This window comes from Lates calcarifer, linkage group LG5 (genome assembly GCF_001640805.2).
Source record: "Lates calcarifer isolate ASB-BC8 linkage group LG5, TLL_Latcal_v3, whole genome shotgun sequence".
Lineage (NCBI taxonomy): Eukaryota > Metazoa > Chordata > Actinopteri > Centropomidae > Lates > Lates calcarifer.
This window is the reverse complement of record NC_066837.1, coordinates 8,980,954-9,002,733: the sequence shown is the minus strand read 5'-3', so window position 1 is coordinate 9,002,733 and position 21,780 is coordinate 8,980,954. Positions and strand designations below refer to the sequence as shown.

Sequence of the window (21,780 nt, the reverse complement as noted above, 5' to 3'; positions counted from 1 at the left end):
TAAACTTACAAAGTGACACAACTGAATGATTTTGATTCATTTTTTTTACCATTTCTTTTTAACAACTGTATGGATTTCTGTATGAAAATGTTCATATAAGAAAAAAAAGGTACATTTTGTATCTCATAGAGGGTATTTGAAGTAAGATTGCAGCAAAATGAAAAACAAAGCAGACAGTAGGAGAAGCAGTGCTGAGTAAAATTACCACAATGCAAGTCTGAGTGATGCAGACGTCAAACTAAGAAAATCCACCTTTTGGAGTCAAAGCTCAGGACCTCAACACAACAGAGATGCTGTGGAATGAGCTCAGAGAGCCGTTCTCACCAGACAGCCTACAAATATGGCTGAACTGAAGCAGCTGTGCAGGTAGAATGATGCAGGTCTGATCAGCAGCTGCTGGAAGAGCTTGTTTAAATGGGTGTAGTTCAATAAAGACACTAAATATGACATTTTTTTTAATGTGTTATTAGCTTAAGTATATTGTGTTTGTCTGTGCTTGTGACTTAGATGAAGATCAGATCATATTTTACGACCAGTTATTCCAAAGGATTCGTGTACTTTTTCTTGCCACTGTTAGTAAACTTAAAAAACTATGTTAAGTACATAATGAACATCTATTATGAATCATCAGAAAACCCCTTTTTGTTTAAACTGAATATATTTGTAAAGTTTTCCAACAACGCCAGCCTCCTGGTGGGACATCCCAGCACCAGTTGTAACTGTGGTTTCCAGTCGGGCCCCTCCCTTCGTATGAGGGAGGCTGTTGCCATAACAACCCTACATTATGCAGCAGCTCATGAAAGACTCTTTTCAGATTTAAAAAAAAAAGAAAAAAAAAAAAAGACAGAAAAGAAAAGAACAGAGAGAAAGACAGAAACAAGTTATTTGCATTCCTTTTCCATTACTGATTTCTTGTGATAGAAAAAAGGCGGTATGAGGTTCATTGTCTGGTGTGTATCGGAGGAGGAGGGGGAGGGGGAGGGGAGTCGATCTTGACACGTCTGAAAGCCTCACAACTATTTTAGAAAACTAATGCACTGTGTGTGTGTGCCACAGTCAAAGGGCACCTGCTTAGTATGCAGTGCACAATCACAGACTCTGCAAAGATTTCTGTTTGTTTCAGCATCCCACCTCTGTTTTTTAAATAACTTAACAGGTACAGTAAGAAGTATTCAGACCTTTGTCTGTGAAGTGAAAACTTAAGAAGCAAAAGGTGAAAATACTTCTTTTACATGTAAACATCTACATTCAAAATGTTACCAAGGCAAAAGTACATTTGTATTATTATTATCAACAAAATGTGCTCAAAGTATAAAAAGTAAAATGTTCTATCATGCAGAATGACATGACTGTAACACAATTCACAGATGCAATGACATATAACCGGCATTTCAGTTTTGTAGCATGTTCAATAGTGCTAATTTGAAATACATATACTTTCTAAGATCTAAGATTTCTGTGTAAGATTTAATCTGCAAAGAAACCAGTGGTTGGAGCTGTAAAACAATGTAAATGTCAGGGAGTGAAAAGTAAAATATTCCTCTTTGGGATGCAGCGAAGTAGACTAACAAAGTAACATTAAATGGAAATACTGAAAATTTGCCTTAAACCTTATAAAGTAAGAAAAGTACATTAATTACATCCAAGTTACTTTACTTACACCACTGCTTAAAACACAAAGTCCATTCAAGCAGTGCATGGTGCAGCTTTCTGCTTTAGCAACACAACATAACGAGGCTCAATGTAAGAACTCAATATTCATTATCAGACTTTGAACGTCAGCAGGGAAAAATCAATCGATATTGTATTTTTACCAAATTCAAATCACAGCATCAAGAAGCTGCATGTAAACAGTCTATAGATGCTGCAGCACAGTGTTTCACAAATGTGGCCGATCCTGTGCGACAAAACCAGAATACATGCAGACTTTAGTTTGATCATTTGTCCATGATTTCATGTAACAGTGGTCACAGCTGCCAGCACCTGCTGCTGTCAGCTCAGTGGAGCATGCTGGGATTAGCAGAAAGCTCAGTGAATGGTTGCTGAATAATTGACCAACTTCTTTTGTCTCACTCACGCTGTTTTGATTGAACATACGCTGTGAACCAAATTGCAATGAAAGTTTGATGTGGAAATGGTGATTATGAGGCTTTTCTAGAGTGAAACAATTATTAGAGAGGACGCTCTAGAATTTATTGTTTCATCTAAGTCAAGCTAGAGTACACTAACCAGGAGATCCACTGATGCTATGAAGTAAAACCAAAAGCTTTTACCTCTGTCCTGCTTTTGGAGTAACTCTCCTCCTACTATACTGATGTGGGATTTATTTGTTGACAGCAGAGACAACATAAAACAGTATAAATGTATTATGTATGACAGTCCTTGTGCTAAATTTATGGTAAATTGGTTTCTTACTCAGAGCCTGTGCTAACATAGAGGCTGAAAAGCTTCATTATAAAATAAATTAACATTAGATCTTCAGACCATGCACTGTCTGTTACAGGAGGTGAGCTTGCTCTGATAAAGTGACTGCAGAAACCTATTGCTGATGCAGTAGGTAGTGCTTGAATAATTTATTTTAAACTTTAAAAGCAGCCAATAAAATGTGGGCACTGAATCAATAACAATATGATTGCAACTCTGAATCATAAGGGTGCAACCAATGATGATCATTTTCAATCATTCTGTCATGTATTGATTAGTAGTTTTATCTATAAAACATGAGAAAAAAGCAATGGCCATCATGGCTTTGTTTTATCCTCAAAACAAAACTGATCACTTACAGACTCAGGACTGTAAATATAACTACTACAATTTGTGTAATACTACTACTCAATTTTGTGCTGTATACCTGCTACACCGACACTGTTTTTAACGTGAAATACCTGTTTTCCTCAGCTATCTGGCACTTGTATTTGTGTATTTTTTTAATACTTATATGTGTATATTTTCTTTTTATTGCTGCTAGTCAGAGCTACAATGCTACAATGACAAGAAAGTCTCCAAAACCCAAAGATGTGACAAAGAAAAGCTGCAAATTCTCACATTTGTCAACCTTCAACCAGAGAATGACTGAAATTATTATTTGGTTATTGAAATAGCTGCTGATTGCAACAACTAATCAATTAACTGATGAATCATTTCAGCTGTGTTGAATATTACAAAGCTACATAAAGACTTCAGCAGAAAGATTTCAGCGTTAAATGCATAAAATAATGTTCCTCACCCCATGTTTGTTTCAGTGCCGTCTCTCTCTGCGTCTGTCAGGTTGGGTTCAGGGGCTTTGACTTTCACCATGTGTTTGTATCATGTAGATCTGAAGACAGAAGGAAGACGTCAATGTCACCGACATCAGCTCTCAACTGTCAGGCAGAAGCTTTCCTCTCCTTCACACTGGCACGTAATGCAATTTTCTTTTGTCCTTGAATTCACATAAAAGCATTTTTGCTGTGCATGTGATTTTTTTTCTGCAGTGTTTTATTGACACCAGAGCAGTTGTCTGCAAACAGGTAGATGTATTTAGACTGGCTGCTAATCTCAGCGCTCCTCTGATAATCCCTGTGGCTGTAGTAGAACAAGTCTGTGAAATCCAGGTGTGTCAGTAACCCGCTGTAGGAGCTGTGGCACATATGATTATGTGCATACATTTGTTAAAGGTCAGAGTGATAAAGTGACAAGAATCAGCAGTGACACTGTGTCCTTTAAAGTGACAGGGGAGTAAGGTCACCACTAGGACACTGTAGTAAAACGCTGCACAGACTGTCACCTGGTATTAAAGAGTAAAAATATCTTTGAAGAATGAACTTACATGAGCTCAGGATTGTACAACAGCCTCATTTTTGGGTCATATTTTCCTTTCACAGTTTTGTCTTTCAGGTTGATGTTAATCAGCGCTGGAGGATTTGAAATTCACCAGAGGAAGATATTCTTTTCATTTCTAACTGCTGTGGTAAGCTATGCACTGAAAATTGCTAATAAAACAGACACAAACTGGGACTCACTCTTTCTAGGGATCTTGTTGCTGAGACCTCCTTCTTGTGCAGGAACACCATTGTTGTTGTCTAATCCCAGTTGCCTGCTTCATGACGTACTTGACAATCAGGAAAACATCCTCGAGCTGCTCTTTAATCCTCCCCTGCCCCCCACCAAAAAAAATCAGACACAAGAAAATATGAATGCTCTCCTAACTAGCTATGGATGATATGTAATAATGTGAAGAGCTGTTGCTACCTGCAGCAGTGTCAGAGTGAAAGTAAAGATCCTACTCTTCAGGTGTTAAGATGAGCTGCGGGATAAGGAAGGATTGAGAGGAACATAATCCCTCACACATGGCTACAGCAACTGTGATCTAGAGATTTAACGTACCAAGTCACGAGCCGTTTGACATCTAATGCCATACAGTACATAGTGCATTGTCTTTGGTGGAGCCCATACTGGTCAGTGCCTCTAAGGACAAGACTAGATGATACCAAGCCACACCATACTTCATACTACTGCAACGTTATGAAGATGTTGCTATTGCTTCATGTCCATGTGTTTGCTGGGATTTAAAATGTCCCTTAAATGAAAATGAAATGAAAGTGTATCTACTAAGAGGCTTAACAATGAAAAATCATTATTGACTGTGCTGCTACTGTGGTTCTGTAACATTTTTAAGTCCAAAATTAGAAATTTGAATCATTTTGTTGTTTCTAACAAAAAATGTTGTATATTTTTTTAACCTAATTTGTGAAGCACTTTGTATGTTTCTGCGAAGGCTTGTTACCTCAGGGAACAGGCAGAGGACGCAGTGATTTCAGGGTTTCAAACCAAGATACTCTGCTGCACTCTAGTGGCGTAAAGGCAGATGTGAGACACTTCCCTAAAACAGTTTTCACTATTACCATTACAGAACTATGTTGCAAAAATAAAAGCTGCTGGCCTCTGTATCTGTCAAAATCAAGTAATATGGATCGTTGACAATGATTTCACATCCCCAACAAACAGTACTGTAAGTGATTTGTTATTCTATTTTTCATACATTTATAAGGCAAATCAAACAAACAAAGCAAACTACAGGAGAACAGGATAAAAAAATCAATAGACATCAGCACAAGACTTACATTAAGACAGTTATGTTTTGTATTACAACTTTTCTGAAATGTTATGCTTGAATATGCAGTTGAGGCATCATCTAATGTTAGATAAAACCAGGTTCAAAATTCTTTCATTTTGTTGACATTAGAGTCAAAGGTTTTTACAGAGGAAATTTTGGATATCTCTATCACTCCATAAACCCCAAAAACAGCCATAAAAAAAAAAAAAAAAATCAGTTTTCACTATGTTTTTACAAATGAAATATTACATAAATCAGGCTGTAAATGATATATTGCAAACATTCAGAATACAGATAGGAATAAATGTGGGAAGTGTATTGTATGTAGGTGCTGCTGAAGTGGAGATTTCTGGTTCAAAAGTAAGAGAAAAAACTCATCCTGAGAATATAGATATGTACTGTAACTGAAACCTACAGATGCAAAGAGACAAAATGTAGTAAAACAAACACTTAGTCTGAAAGAAGGCCACATTTTGTCTATAGAGTCTTATTTTATGCGTGAGCACGAGCTACTCATAATGCTGTCCAGTAAACTAAGTATGTCCAAGTACAAATTTTCATCAGTTTCATCACTGTGGCCTCAGGACTGAAGGGTAAACCCTCCATTTTAAGTTCATGATCCACAGCGCATCCATTATTGAGTAGCGGAGATAGAAAAAAACACCAAGAACAAGTTTTCAGCTTACACAGCAACATGTGATTTTATTTATTTCTTTGACGTCATCATCAGAAATAGAAACTGCAACAGAGTTAAACATCATGATTTTGCAGCCCTGTGGTCTAGTGATCAGAGATGATGGTTTGCTCGACAGAATGATCAGTCTTTTCGGTTTTTCATCATCATGAGACTTCAGATTGGAAAAGACCAAGCGGAGCACCTATTTCTCCACAGGTGTGAAAACTACAGCAGACACATCAACGTCTTCATCACAAAGAATCACATCAGAGTAAAAAAAAAAAAAAAGCACCTCAGCTAGTCGTTCCTTACAAAAGACATGAAAATGCCGAAACAAAACAAGTTAATCAATTTGATGAAAATTAACTGAGGGAGTACACATAGAGTTACTATAAAGATTACATAAAACGATTCACTCTAAATAATATAAAGTCACATACTGTGAGCGGGCTTTGGTCATGTGACTTGAAACAATACCAGTTTAACTTGACGAAAGTTTGTGGACGGCATTGACCTTTTTGCTTTACAGGCCCGTAATCAGTATTTGTAATTGATGTTTGTTCTGTTACCACGGTAACCACCATGTAGAACAAGGACGTTGTGGTAAAAAGGGTGAGTAAGCATTCAAATTCCACAGCAGCTCCACTGCTGCAAGCCAGTGCGACATAATGTAAAGGGCAGCCATTGTTATGCTCAGGACTGTTAAAAGACAGCAGGGGGAGACACAAAGGACGAGGCTCAGGACAGACAGAGAGCAGGAGACTGGGCCTTAGTGTGTAAATTGAATCTGGAAAACAGCAGCTCAAGTTACACAATAGTTAGTGTGTCTATCTTTTATATTAAACAATCCATGATCCAAATGAAAGAAAAGTTGATTCTCACATTCAAACCTTGTCAGGAGACAAACTGGGGTTTTAAAGTTTTTGCTCTTAAGGTTACAAACTGTTATAAAGGTGGATTATTTTTAACAATCTTTGTGGTTTTGACCAAAGTTTACAGGAGGATATATGTTAAAATATCTCAAATGGGTTTGACGGCCTTAACTCAAGGTCCACTGTTATTCCACTGCTTTCATCAGATTTCAAACCACTGTTCACAAGGTCTAGTGTGGGTTTTATCACAGGCTGAATGGCAGACAGATATATTCATTACAGTTATTACTTTAGAGTTTAGAGAGAAACTATTTGTTGATAGATTGACTGTCAGAAAATAATCAGCCACAATTTTGATATTCTAATTAGTCATTTGTGAGCAAAAATGCCCAAAGAAATTCATTATTTTCAGCTTTCAAACTGAAGTTTTACTAGTTTTCTAATCAACTAGCTTTAGGTTTGGATAATATGTTGGGTGATATAACCACCTTGAACTGTTTTCTGACAATTAAAGGCCCTAAAAACATATTTATTTATATTTATCGATTAGCTTCCTAATGATAGATGGGGTCCTTTTTTTCCCAATAACAGATTCCTGTATTTGCTCTTCTCACTGTTTAAAGCTGAAGTTGAATTGTGATGCCAGCACTGTTAAACCTGATCAAACCACACCCACACAGTCCTGAAACTCATCAGCTGAGTTTTTCACTGTTAAAGCCTTAATTAAAGCTTTTAATTTATCCATGAAAGTGGAGAAATTCACCCTGGGGCTTTAATAGACAAAATAATAATGAAACCAATGGTTAGCTGCAGCCTTACTTTACTTTGTACTTTGTGAAAAGGGTTCTAAATTTAGGCTTCATGCAGGCCACACACACGGTGGCATGTCACACTGGGCCTTTTGTGTCATCGCTTCATCAACTTCATTTGCATTACAGGGAACAGGAAGACACCCGCAGCATGTCAACACACTGCAGGTCAGGACTCTCAAACATCTGATGGAAGATACGGATGCTCTGACTGTTTTAAAACATCTGTGCTCTCACATACTCGACTTCACTCTTTTACCCTTCATTTTTAATGCTATGTAAACATATTGATAGTCAGAAAAATACTATGTCTTTACATTATTTACAAAGTGAATCACTAACCAGCGGAGTCACTGTTCCAGTTCAGTGTGATGGAATGTCGGAAAAGTTTCTACTCTCCTTTTACAATCAAGGAGTTTCTACTGGTGATGGATCGGCTACATTTAAGCTTTAAGGCAATGCACTGTTGTGAATGTTGTTGCCATCAAGGCAATGGCACAATGCAGGTAGAAAGGCAAGTGGTGTGAAATGGTCAACAGGGTGTCCAGTTTGTGCCTTTTATGTGTTACCATCACACGAAACCCACAGAGCTCTGTTTCTCTGAAAAATAACGGATCTTTGAGAAGCTCAGAAGGTTGCTGGACAACACTTATTGCTGTTTTTACAGAATCCTCAAAGACTTTTTCAACCATATGGATGAAAAATTACAACCAAATTTCTGGAAATGATATACATCCTTGCTCTTTTCTATGGCAAAAGAAAAAAATGAACACATTGTTTTGTATGAAAATGTAAAATAACCCATTGTAACATCAATATGGACAAATATAAGGTAATAAAACTACTGACATACTGTTTGTCTGTGCTCAACTTGTACAATGTGAAACAAAATATATAACCATCATCAGTTATTGTTGTCCATTTAGATGTTAAATTGTATTATTTTATATTTCCATACAAAATAATGTGTTTATATTATTCTTGTGCCATAGAAAATGTGCAAGGACAATGTAATTTCTGGGTATGTGTAAAGTCACAACTTGGGAAAGTGGCTATAAATCTGTTTTGTTGTGCAGCACAGTGGAAATATTTTCCTTCACATGGTCAGACAAGTCTGAGTCAGAGCAGCAGTGAGTGTTGTTAACTAAACTTCTGGGTTTTTCAGAAAACCGAATCACTAACTCTGCGTCATGGTAATACATCAGCAGCACAAACTGATGCTAAGCTAAATTATGACCAGTTAGCGCTATAGTTGCAAATTTAACTTGATCGAGAAAGGTGCAGGCCTGGAGAGAATATGATCAGACTACATTCACAGTAGAAAAATTAGATCACATGACTGATGATATTTTCAGTGTTGTTTCAGATGCATTCAATGCTTATCTTTCAAAGCATTAGCGTTGATCGTGTGTTAGCCTACAGTATATAGGAAACATTTCCTACGTGCATGTCTACTCCATGATACTATGGAGGAGTTCTATAACATTTACAAACTACTGACACATACATACACAAGGTACGAGTAGTACCACAGTTGGTACACACTGTGGGCATATAATCTGTGATTTTATATATATAGTAGTAATATCAATATACCAGGGAATTGTAAAAAGTGACATTGCAGCTATTTTAAACCCAAATGATCAGATTCTGTCTACATCTTTATCATGCAGAACCAAAGAATATATTCTACTTAGTCTGCTGGTACAAGGCCACTGCAATTTTTCTGAGGTATCAAGCAAAAGAACCAAAAAGCAAACAGGGCGGTAACCTACAGGAGGATGCAACAAAACTGAAAGACACCATAAGAGCAGCAAGTTAAGGTAACAACAAATTTTGTAACCCTGAATCAAAGAGACACTGAAACTCGGTTTCAAATTGTCAGAGCTAATTAGCAGCATTGTATAGTCAGTAGTGTTCAACATCTACATCATCACAAACACTAGCACATACAGTACACAGACAGCTCAGCAGGCAAAGAGGCTCCTGTGCCATTTGTCAGTTAAGTGTTAATGCCCCCCCCCCACCCCAGGAAAAAAGGAAGTTGTGGACAATAGCTTTTTTGAACGAACAAAACCGAACATGTGGAGAAGTTCATTGCATCTTGCTCTTTGCAATTCATAAACCTGATACAGAGTCAGCTACTGGATGGAGGTGAGATAGTTTAATATGCTTTCAGATTCCTGTCTTTTGCATCATATGAGAGGAGAAGTCAGCACTGTAGCTGGGGAAGAGGAGAGAATAACAATTCAGATGGAAATCAGGGAGAAAGTCTCTCTCCTGTATGTTTCCTCAAAGATTGTTTTATTTCCAGCTTGGTTTAGCACTTCTGCTGGGCGTCACCATCGACTTCTCAGAAAAGCTACTAGTTTTACGAACATCTTCACGTGTTGGAGGCGGGGTCTCGCTGCGGTAGGCGCTCCGACTTGTGGCCTTCACACTTTGCACTCGTCGCACGTTCGTCCCTTGCGGCTTCTCCTCGCCGGGGTGAACCGGGGGTGACAACCTGCTCTGCTTCACAGAGGGCTGTCGGCCCAGGAGAGATGGGCTGCGAGATGGGGTGGAGGGGACGGATGGGGGGCCCAGCTCCTTCTTGGTCCTGGAGGAAGAAGCTACGGTGTTACGGGCAAAGCTGGGGACGTCAGAGGTGATTTTTGTGCTGAGTGTGTGTGAGCTGCTGTTCTCAGAGGAAGCTCCACCCTGGGCCTGGGCCTGGGCTTGGGCCTGGGCTTGGGCCTGGGCTTGGGCCTGGGCTTGGGCCTGGGCCAAAGCTCTCATAGTGGAGCGACACATTTTCTCCTCAGGAGCGGCCTTGGGGATGTTCCTCAGGGGTTTGGCGCTTGGCTTGTGGATGGAAGCCTTCCTTGGGGTCGAATCACGCGCCCATCTTGAAACACCACTTCCCCTCTGAGCTTTCAACTCATCGGGAGGCAGACTGGAATGTCGAGGAGGTCTTGTGGTCTTCTCGCTCCTTCCTCTCGCTGGGGTGCTCTGATCTCGCAGAGGTCGGCGTGACTCTCCGCTGTCGTGCACCAAAGTCCTCTCTGTACGTTTGCTGCTACCTGTCCTCGTAAGCTTGCTAATAGGCACGACCTTGCGCATGCCCTGGCTCTCGGTGGTGGTCAGTGTTCGCACGCCATGACCACCGTTGCACTTTGTTGCTTTGTTAGCTTTACTCTTTGCATTCACTGGTTTTCTGCTGCTTCTCTGTTCATCTTTCTCTGCACCTTGTTTTCCCTCAGCTGTGTCACAGCTCTCTGTGTCCCACTCCTCTGCGGTCGCAGGCGGAGTCATGGATGCTGCGTCCACGGATTTTGGCGCCGAAATCTCGCTGGTTGAAACAGACTGGTCGTTGGGAGACATGGACTCTACATTAGAGGACAGGGAGCTTGGATCTTGTTGGCTCTCCTGATCTTTGCTGCAGTCCGTCGTTCTGAATTGAAGTCCCTCTTTTGTCAGAGATGAGCTTTCGGCCTCAGAGTAATCCAAGGTGACAGAGCAGTCAGTTTCTGTGCAGTCTAGTATGTAAAACACTGGCTTCTTATTGGACACAGAGGTATCTAGTGGAAGTGGTGTATCACAGGTTGTTGATGAAACTGTGCTGTTGTCCTCTTCTTCTTTCTCTCTTTCTGGAGACGGTCCAGCCTGTGTAGGAGGATCAATTTTATCTTCCCATGCTGCCTTGGGATCTGCTCCTCTCTCTAAAAGTTTAATACCTGGACCCAGATTCTTGGGAGGCGACTGTCTCTCCTTTTCCAAATCTGTCACCACAACATCCCCCCGGTTGACAAAGTGCATATGATTACTGTTATTGTTTGGACTAGGCAAGTCAAAAGCTTGAGGACCTCGAACTAAAGTATGCTTCTCCACACTAACATTCATGTGGCCGGTAATTGTTGGGTTGAGAAGATGGGCAGGCTTCTGAAAGACACAAAAGGGACGAGGCAGAGCGCTGCTTTCGGATACAGATGAGTAATTGTTGTTGTTGTTGTATCGGTCATCGTTGTCATTAAACCCGGAGGAGGAAAACCTGGCCAGTGGGCTGATAGGTTCAGTTTCTGCACCCGGAGATGTCACCTGTCTGTCACAGCCTAGCTCACGGTTGTCATCCTGGGCTAAGATCCACGGCATGGTCTTGCGCTGCACGGTGCGGCCCGACCGAGGTAGGCTGTTAAACTTGGAATAGTCGGTGGGATTCCCGGCGCCTCCAAATAGCTCGAGGTATCCCTGGAGTTCGCGGTCCGCTATGGAGGTCATGGTGTGACGGTGGCGGCGGGCGCTGGCAGAACGTCCCAGCGGGCTGTGGGGACTCTGAGACCTCTGTTGGAAGAAGTCCAGGAGGCCCTCCTTGGTGAGCATTTCCACATCGTTCTCGCTGCTGCTGCGACCGAACCCCCCGCTCTGATCTGCGCCTGACCACGCGAAACGCTTCTCCTCCAGCTCTCTCAGACGACGCTGCCTGGCTGCTTCTTTCAATTCGCGATCCATGTTGTCCTGAGAGAAAGACAAAGGTGAGAGAGAGTTAAGGTAACATCGAATCAGACTTGAAGAAGATAGTATTTGAAGCATCTTTTTTCCTCTGAATTCAGTTCTCTTAATGGATTTATCATAATTATTTCAGCATGGGTCTTACTAGTACCTATCACTTATATGTTCACCACAGAAACAAACACCTCAAGCACAATAATTCGGCTATTTTAACAGACAGTTTTTGTTAATGCACCCCTCATCCCTAGAACAACACAGCAGCCAAAACAACATGGAGGAAATCCTAAAAAAGTCACTGAAATGTGAAGCTTGGTTTGTGTGGCTGGTTCTCATGATTAGTGAGATGGTTCAACAATAGTATCATGTATTTACTGTATGTGATCATGGGCAGCAAAGCCCCCCAATGATGATACATTTTGGAGGTATGGGTTGAAAAAAAATTGCATGTTACAGTTACACATTAAGTATAAATTCTGAATAAACTTTTCACCATGGAAAAGAAGTGAAAATTATCAATTGTTGTTTACAAGACCACTACTGTCTGTCACTCACCCTCCCCTGGAATGAATTATGGCGGAAATCTAGGAACAACATCATCACAACAAAGTGTGGCTCGGATAAGAAACTCGATTAAGAAACTTGATCCACGACAGGGCAGGTTATAAAAAGAAAGCACTTTCGCCAGTAAAACCACTTTCTTTGGAGTTTAAACCAAAAGTGAGTGAACTCAAAATGTTGATAATAATTGCTCATTGCACAAGAAAACTATTGGCACATCAAACTACAGAATGTACAGGAGGCCACACAGTCATTGTGTGTCCTGTGTTCTACCTGGCTGTGAGACGGTTTTCCTCTAGGGAACAATAATATTAATGATGAAAGTGCAACAAACAGTTTGGGTTCATTTTACTGTCCAAATAAAGTTGCTGACTGTGGGAGTTTCTTTATAACCTGTGTAGCTGTCTCTTTGTGTCTGACTTCTTTTTAACAGTGCTGCCATGTTTACAGATGTCACCAATCATTTCAGTGAGTACAATTCTATTATTACTGGTGGGAAGAACTGCCAAAACCACAAAGCGCTGTAATAACCCTATAAATCAAACTGACCTTAACAGCTTTCTTGAACTTGATGCAGAAGTCTTGAAAGATGCGGAAGCACTCGTCCAGCTTGAACGTGTCCTTGTCCTCGCAAAAGAAATCGATTAGAGCGTTTCCCTCTTTCCGCAGATCCAGCCTGCGTCTCTTCAGGTCCTGAAGAGTCCGTGCTGAACTCTGAGATGGACCATCAAACACATACACATTTTTTATTTATAAAGCGTTATGCGCTTTTATGGATGTCATTATCTGTAGCACTTGAGTCAGCAGCGCCAGAAATGTACAGTGTCCTGGATCCAACTTTCTGTATGTGTGTCTGTGTATATAATGTATTACATAACTGCTGCTGCTGCTTCACCTGCAGAAAGGGCTCGAGCTGCTGCAGTAGCTCCTGGTCTCCTTGAACCTTTTCCTCCAGGGATTTAATCCGGACATATAAAGAGGAAAACTCCATCTCAATGTTCTCCACTGAGATTCTACACGAGAATATGACAAAAGAAAAATTCAGATGAGGAAAATGTGTTACGAGACAATTATTGCATACATAATTCACATTTGCTGACTGCTGACTATAATACTGGTTAGCGTGACAATATTTGACATTTCGCTGAATACACTGTCAGACTGTTAAAGGTGAAGACAGGACTGCTGTGAGAAATGCGTTCACATATCCTGAGGGAGGGAGGGAGGGAGGGGTGATCTTGGCTCTGCGGTGCAGGAGCTGCACTGACGCCACACAGATATGACCTTGTGAAGCTGACGGAGCCTGACAGCCACCAGAGTCACACTGCATTCTCAACATGACTCTCTGAGTACTGTGCTTAAGTTGGATGTCAGCTTGAGTGATGAGGCTAGAGGTTCACACTTTTGGTCATTTACAGAATCGAGAAATAAAATATATTTATGATTAGTTATGGTGGGCCATTGTGTGTAAAAACATTAAAGAGAAGGTGTAATGAAAAACAAGTTTTGTCTAAATTTGTAGTGAATTACTGGTGTTGTTATAGTTTTGTTAAAGCATGAAGATGGAGGAGTCCTTGTCCAAGTTTAACTGTAATGAATACAGCACCAGTAGGTCAGTAATTTACACCATGAAATGTTACTTTTTGTGAGGGAAAACTGGAGCAACACACTTCTTACCTGGCTGCACTCTGGACATCCTGAAGTCTCTCTGGAAACTTGAGCAGCTTCTCGTCTTTTTTCTTTGCCTCCTGTGTGGAGAGACACATTATACAATTTATCATCCACATTTTTTAGTACTGTACAAGGTAAAGAGGCATAGTAACTGCTGTATGAAGTACCACTCTTTGTTTGGCTTATGTAAGTGCTTGGCTAGCCACTCTTGGCTCTTTTCTGTTTCCTGTCACCATCTGCTGTCCACCTGGCCTCTGTAATCTTTGTGTTTGGTCACTGTTTGCTCAAACACCACTGCTGTCAAAGATTTATATGAAACTAATTCTCTGTGCCTGACAGATAACTGTCTTTTGCTCTATATTGCACTGTTTTATTCTTTAGTTTTGTCTGATTTAACTGTGGAAATCAAAGCAAACCAGAGACTTTCTGAAAGGAAATGTGTAAATGTGTCTTCTAAAATAGTTAGTATTACAAAGTGAAACAGTGCCAAACATACATATTAATGGAGGCTTATGTTAATGCAGCCCAGTAAATAACCCTTCAACATCCAGCACCTGTGTGAAGCTTTCAACAGTCAATTTTATGGTGGCACCATCCCGTAAGTGTTGATTTAACTCCACAGTAATTTCTGCAGCCCCAGCTTTCCATGTTGTATTGGATTACATAAGATAGTGCAGGCCTTAATGGTATCATAAGAATCATATTGTATGAGTGCAGCTTTTACTAACCATGGCAACAAAGTGCAGCAGGTTCATCCCTGGCTTGTTGGCCTTGGTGTCAGCCAGTGAGAGCAGGGAGGACAGCTTAAATCCCACTGCGTTTCCTGCGTAGCCGCCCTAAGGGATTCACAGATGAACAAAAACATTACAGGAAAGTTAAAGGATCAGTCTGACTGTCAACCAATTCCATGACCAACAATGAAGTGATACTACTAAAGGGTATTGTGTGTATATTTAAAGCCTAATACAGCTTATTCCTTGTCCCATAGACCTCCACTGTTGATGGTAAACATTCATTTTTTATATTTTGGACTACTGGTTGAACAAAACAGGCAATATGACGACAAACACTGATGCAAGAAGAAGAGCTTGACATATTTGGAAATATTTGTATTTACTTCCTTTGAGAGTTAGATGAGAAAACTGATATGTAACTGTAAATGTAAATGTAACTGTATGTGAAATCTGAGGGAGCAGACAGTTAGTTTAGCATGAAGACTGAAAACATTAAGAAACAGCTTGTCTGGCTCTGTCCAAAGTTTAAAAAACATTTGGCTTCACAACAATTGAAATATATATTGTTTTAATTAGCTTTAGAAGCACTGGTAGGAGGATTTTTGTTTCCTTGCTAGATGGTCTTTATGCTTTCCCAAAATGTCGAGCTGTATCTTTAAAAACACATCAATGAACCACATGACATTACCATGAGTTTATTTCAGGCTGATTTCTACACGTTTGGTACGAGGAAACAGAGCCACAGACAGGTTAGAAAAGGCTGGAAAGCATTGAGAGATGGACTAACATGTTGTTGGTGTTCATCTTTTAACTGGATTTAATTGGAAAATACAGAAAGACACTGGCCTGATCCTTCATCAGACAGATAAGGGTGAGAAATGAACGTAACTTGCAGACTTACAGCATTCATGATGTTTCCGGCCTGCAGCACCAGATGCAGGATGGCATGAAGCTCCTCACAGCTCATCAACTCTATAGGAAGAAATCAATATAAACGCAATTAGAGAATCCAGAGCAGATCAGAGCAGCCCATTACACACCATTTTACTCTCATTTTCCACCACCACACAGGACAACCTGCAGTAGTAACGACAGCCTATTCCAAAATCATCTGTAGTTAAATGAAATTTCTTTGTGCATTGTGACCATCTGTCCGTTTAGTGCTAACGGTGAGGGTAAATGTTAAATACTGCAGATAGCTTTAATTAAACAGTGTCGTAAAAGTTCTACTTCATTTTCCCCAGTGCAGTGTTTAACTGATAGCTCTGCAATGCAGTGAAAAGGTCACGGCACTGTGGAAGAGAGGGTTTAAGAAAAAATCCAATGAGGCACAGAGAGGGAGGACAGTGTGACTCAGCTGAAATGACACTGAGGTTCAAGTGATATATATAAAAAATATATATTTTTTACACAGTTTCTCAGAAGTCGTCGGTTCATGTGCTTTTAATTTCGGTCTGCGGAAGCACCATAACAAAGATGTGTTGTATTTTCCTGCTCAGAGCATTTAAACAACAGGTTGAAAGCTGTTTCCAGTATTTGTGTGACAGTGAGGAACAAAGGAAACAAACCAGGTGAACCGTGATGTGATTCATTTCAAACAGATGCATGTTCGACAGAAAAACGTCTGTATTTGCTCACAAGAATGACATTAGGCGCTTGTGAAATAAATTAATTCCTATTAATAAATCAAAAGTGTCATACCATAAACCAAACATTCACTTTTATCCACCATGTTTCTGTGTATGTGACATCAACAACTTGGCAAGTCGAGAACAAAAATTTTTGTTGACTTTCTAATTTAAGGTTCATGTGAATTTTCACGTCAGGAACTCATTTTTTTGATTATTCCAGCGCCCCATAAATGCACTATTAGTCTTGTAAGGTCATGTTTAATGTAATTTTTCCATGATACCATTAAAAACCAAGATTACAAAGCAACACTAAGATGACACAGCCTTCTCTTTCCACTCTGTCCTGACATCACTGTATCTCAGGTGACACATTCCTACTTTTTGTTTACCGCCGCTGACAGCTCAAATATCTGGGTCACCTGCCCGGAGCATGTGTTTCTGTGTGTATGAAGGCAGCAGAGGTTGTGTGTTGTTACCTTTAGTGGCGACACGGACGACATCGATCTCGTGGCTCATCACGGCACAGGAAGGGAAGAACTCTTCGTGGAGGACCATGGCCTCGATACGAACCTCGAAGCTGTTGGAGGCAGAGCAGAGCGGGGTGGGGGATGGGGGTGTTAAATCTGTGATGAATGTCATTTTGAAGGCTGTGACAGGATGGAAAAGAGTTGACTGTCTTGATTAAAAATACTGGTGAAGGTTCCATAGAGAGCGATAACCATTATTATCAAGTAGTCAGGATGATGGATGGTGAAACAAGGTGCATAGTTTATGGAAATTAACTTGACCTATCTTCATCTTAGGCTGAGATGCAGTGAGAGCTGATTGCTTTTAGCACCTAAAATATGCAATAATCATTCAGAAGAAATGTTATTATCCTATGTAATACTCCAGCATTGCTGAGATTGCAGGCAAATCAGACAAATCAGATCTTTAGGACAGACTCTTAACACTGTTATTTGCAAGTGATCAGAGTGGATTTGTGTGTCCAGGGTCAGAGATGATGTAGCTACCATCACTCTGGATATGACATGGTTGTGTGTTTTGTTGCAAGCGACTCAAACGACACTCTGAAATCTGATTTTAGCAGCCAGATTGATCTTAGTGGAATCACACCACCTCCAAATGTGGCTTAGATCTGGTTTGCAAAAATTGCATTTCCTGTGTTTTTCCAGACTTTCTAAAGTCACTCAGGATACAATATAGATATGCAAAAACATGGATTTGGGCTGGCAGTCTGAAAAACAGAATGTTATTCATGCCATTATTTAAACTGTATGATTTATTATAACTCGTCACCTTTTATGTCAATACCATGGTCCCCACAGAGCTTGTGACAGCTATATTTTTAAACCTTTCTTACAACAATGTTTGAATCCTGATGTAGGACTTTGTGGCTATTTGAGAGTGAATCATTTTTTATATAATTGCTTTATTATAAACAGTTGTCATATTAACTTCTTTTATGTTTTTATTTGATGGTTTTGATTTCCACTTATGAACTGCGTTTTATTTTCTTTGTGTAATTTTAGTAGACGCAGACTGTCTCCAGCTGTGCATCAGGTCCAGCCAATCACTGCATTATTTCACCTTCACACCCCCGGTACTGGCTACTGCATTCCTCTCCATTACACTAATACCAGCATAATTGCTGTGTTACCACCCTGTGCTAGTGGAGAGAAGAAAATCTGGAAGAATTAGATTAGTCCTTTCCAGAAAATATGAGAGCTGGCAGCAGCACTTTAATCTGTGCAGGTAGGATCATTTTAGCACTTCTCCGATGAGAATTAATCAGTATCAGCTAACACTGGGACAGTGCATTTTAATCAAATGCAAATACAACACATAATGCAATACATAAACGCAAGAAGTACCAGTTGATCTGAAACTCACAAAATGCTATTCTCACAAAATTCTGCAACACTGAACAGTGCAAACACTTCATCTTTCACTGACTGTCAAACAAGTGACTTCACATTTCTCTTTGATTGAAACTAGGCCATTGAAATCAACTCACCGTGGCACCTGGATCAAGAGGTACATAAAGGAATCAACCAGTGTCAGCTTGTCTGGGTCTCCTTTAAACATCTGTAGCTTCTTGATCTGTGGAGAGAATAATGGAGAGAGGAAGCTCAGCTGCAGTGTCTACAGTCTACATAAACTGTCTTTCATCATCAGTTTTAGTCTTCATTCAAAAACTGTACGCTATTCATAATTTAGCCTCACAGACATGGACAAATATAAACAGTCAAACACAGACCTCCTCTGCATCAGGAAGGAGCTTCAGCAGGTCTTTGAGCAGCTCTGCCCCATAAATCTTTCCTTCTCCTTGTCGAATGTCTTCAACAATGGAGCGGTTGGACCTGGAAGTCAGACAGCTCATTTCAATTAAGCTCGATGATGAATGGCACAGGTGCTCTCTTTTAATGCTTCACAAAGGCAATAAATCCAACTGTTCCTCACAGAGACGTTTGTCCCTGTCTGCTTCAGTTTCATTAACAGGCAAAACAAACCACAATGACAATGTTATGGTCAATATAAATACAATGAGAAGCATCCTCTCCGGTTTATACAGATCTGTGTCAATGTGTAAACTCACAGGAAAGATTCAAAACTCATCTGTGTAAGCATCAATTGTCCTCACTACTGTACATGTGAGTGTTTCAGTGCTGAATATTACACATGAATGAGTTCATCATGTATTCTCAGTAATGTCTAATGCTGCAACACAGTACATAATTACATCACTGCTGGGAAAAGACTATTAGAAAACCTGCATGGATAATATCCAGAAAGTAGACACCTTACAATACAATATGACACAACCCAGAATAATAGCTCTGCAATAAATATCACCTTTATAAAGTTTATAATCTGTGTTAGATTCATGTTCATTCAGCTCTTGAGGCCACAGTTTGTTTGTTTATCATCATGTATTAAGCTCTCCTACCATTTTGTCCACTCCCTGTACTGTAACTCTTTTTACAAGAGTTTCATGCTGTATGTAATCTCTGAGCAATACATTTATGGATTGCTGCATGATTAGTTCTGTACTAAGATATTAATGCTGAAGTCAGATACAATCAGGAGAGTGAAAATCAACAACAAAATCTGTTCATTTCTGCATAGACGGTCTTCCAACATTCATTTATGACATAAGTGCTGAAATAGTCCAGACCTACAAATACTTGGGAGCTGGGTTTGTATTTTATAATATTTGTATGTTTAGACTGTCTTTATTTGTGTAAATGAATTGACTGTGTACTCTTGTTTGCAAACTCACTCGCCCCAAATCAAGTATTTTGAATTGAACTGATATTGGTTAAAAGGAAACAATGAAATGACAAATTTGCAATGGTAAAAGAAACCTCTGCAACCACTTCACAACTCTGCTTCTGTTTATTCTTTTTTTACTTTTGCTTTACTGCTCATATAAAGTTCTGGCTTGGAAATCCTGTCATAAAAACTGAGTCAAAGTTTAAACCTGTGTAAGACAGGATAGGGGATAATATATAGAGATGATATAGGGCAGAGGATGAACACATTAGTGCTGAAGTCAAATGAAAAGCCACAAACAAACATAAACACTGACTCTGATGAGGTCACAGCTCAGACTCAGTCCTCACAGAGTACAGTATGGCTGACAGTCAAATGTCATTAAAATACAGTGGGGAGCCATGCAAATAGATCGCCATGCAAACAGATACCTAACACACTTTCTGTACTCTGCTGCAGACCAGTTGCATTACACGATGCTGAGTCTGGTCGAGCACACCTCAAGATTTCGTGAACCAATTAATTAGAAACAATGGAGCGCTAAGAAAGCCTATTAGAACAACTGACACAGATTTTGACCTTAATCTCCTTCAGTTATAAAGGTTTTATTTTCTCAGCCAGGAAGTAAAATACAAACTGAAACTGAGGATGTTTTCAAGATACCATCAGTGTTGGGTCTCATATCTCTGGGACAGCAGAGTGAACAGCTCAAACACACTACACTGCAGTACTTTTCTGTTATACATTATCAGTCTTCTTCCCTTTCATCTGAGTCTCAAATTACCTTGGGGTCAATTAGTGTTTTTCCCAAGTGTTTATTAGCCATTAGAGAAAACTGTGTGATGAAGAAACAAAAGGTTAGAAAGCTCACTGCCCTCCTCATAATGGCCTATCTCTCTGTAGTACTTGTGCAGTTAGCCTGTAGCCACAAGCCAACAAAAAGTGTGGAAGTAATTATCAAATTATATAGAAATTCACCACCGTCCTTCCTCCACTCTGACACTCTGTACCAGTACTCCTTATATCTGGCGTCATGGTCTGGACTTAAAGACCTCAGCATCTCTACACCAGTTACACAACACTGAATTTTATTATTTCTCCCAGTGAAATCTAATATTGTACAGACAGGAATGACCTGGCTATACTATACACTGGCAGCATATCAGAACACCAGGACCCATAGTTTTCTGTGCAAGGCCACACATCAGCAGCATCTTAAATAGGAAATGGGACAGTGGCATCACAGGTCTATGAGCCACTGCCCTATTTCTCACCATCAACGGGTGCTCAGTCTCCAGCAGCAAATTTTATCATGTTCTCTCCCTAGATCAGCACAACCTGGATAATGCACTGTGTTAACTAACACACAGCAAATCACCTGAAAGCTACGCAGAGCAGCCAGGAGTGTGCTGTCACCACAACTGTCAACACCATATGAGCAGATGACAAGACGCGTTAAGGTGCTAGTATACTTCTTTAGAAGTGCCTGTTAGCATAGCTTTTGAACCCTCTCCTCCCACTCCTCTCAGATGTTGGAATTGTGAGGGCTGTGTCCAACAATTTATTGCCCCTTTTACACAGTTCAAGGCGGGAACGTTATTCTGCCTCACCGTCCTGTATAAAAAGGTGTGAAGGCGGAATAGGGAGGCATTGTTGTCCCACATTTATCAGCAGAGGTAGTCAAAGAGCCGAATCAACGTCTGTGTAAAAGGTAGAGCCGGATTGTTTGGTTCACTGTAAACAAGCACAGACGCCATAACTAAGGGTCGTCCTAACACCAGTATAACACAATCTCTGTGTGAAAGGGGTTTATGTAACTTTTTGAGGTGATAAACTGACATTTACGGCCACCTCACACTGTGACTGACCAGCTGTGCAGAGGTGAGAAATTAGCTGGGGCTTTGAACTTCTCTCTTTGGCTCTACTTTCTCATTCTTCATACAGCTATTTCTGTCACTTTTTATGTGAAC

At 40.1% G+C, this 21,780-nt stretch overlaps 1 protein-coding gene across 1 annotated transcript in view; it reads right to left on the bottom strand.

Annotated features, from left to right (window-relative positions):
- Nucleotides 1-5,778: 5,778 nt before the first annotated feature.
- Nucleotides 5,779-21,780, bottom strand: part of fhdc1 (FH2 domain containing 1) — a 36,608-nt gene continuing 20,606 nt past the window's right edge. Inside the window, exons 4-12 of the mRNA XM_018703240.2 lie at nucleotides 18,795-18,897; nucleotides 18,552-18,637; nucleotides 17,011-17,111; nucleotides 15,805-15,875; nucleotides 14,898-15,005; nucleotides 14,176-14,246; nucleotides 13,394-13,511; nucleotides 13,048-13,212; nucleotides 5,779-11,946 (exon numbers count right to left, since the gene is read on the bottom strand). Of these exons, the coding sequence (XP_018558756.1) occupies nucleotides 9,757-11,946; nucleotides 13,048-13,212; nucleotides 13,394-13,511; nucleotides 14,176-14,246; nucleotides 14,898-15,005; nucleotides 15,805-15,875; nucleotides 17,011-17,111; nucleotides 18,552-18,637; nucleotides 18,795-18,897 (3,013 nt within the window). The 3' untranslated portion in view covers nucleotides 5,779-9,756. The remainder of the gene's footprint in view (nucleotides 11,947-13,047; nucleotides 13,213-13,393; nucleotides 13,512-14,175; nucleotides 14,247-14,897; nucleotides 15,006-15,804; nucleotides 15,876-17,010; nucleotides 17,112-18,551; nucleotides 18,638-18,794; nucleotides 18,898-21,780) is intronic.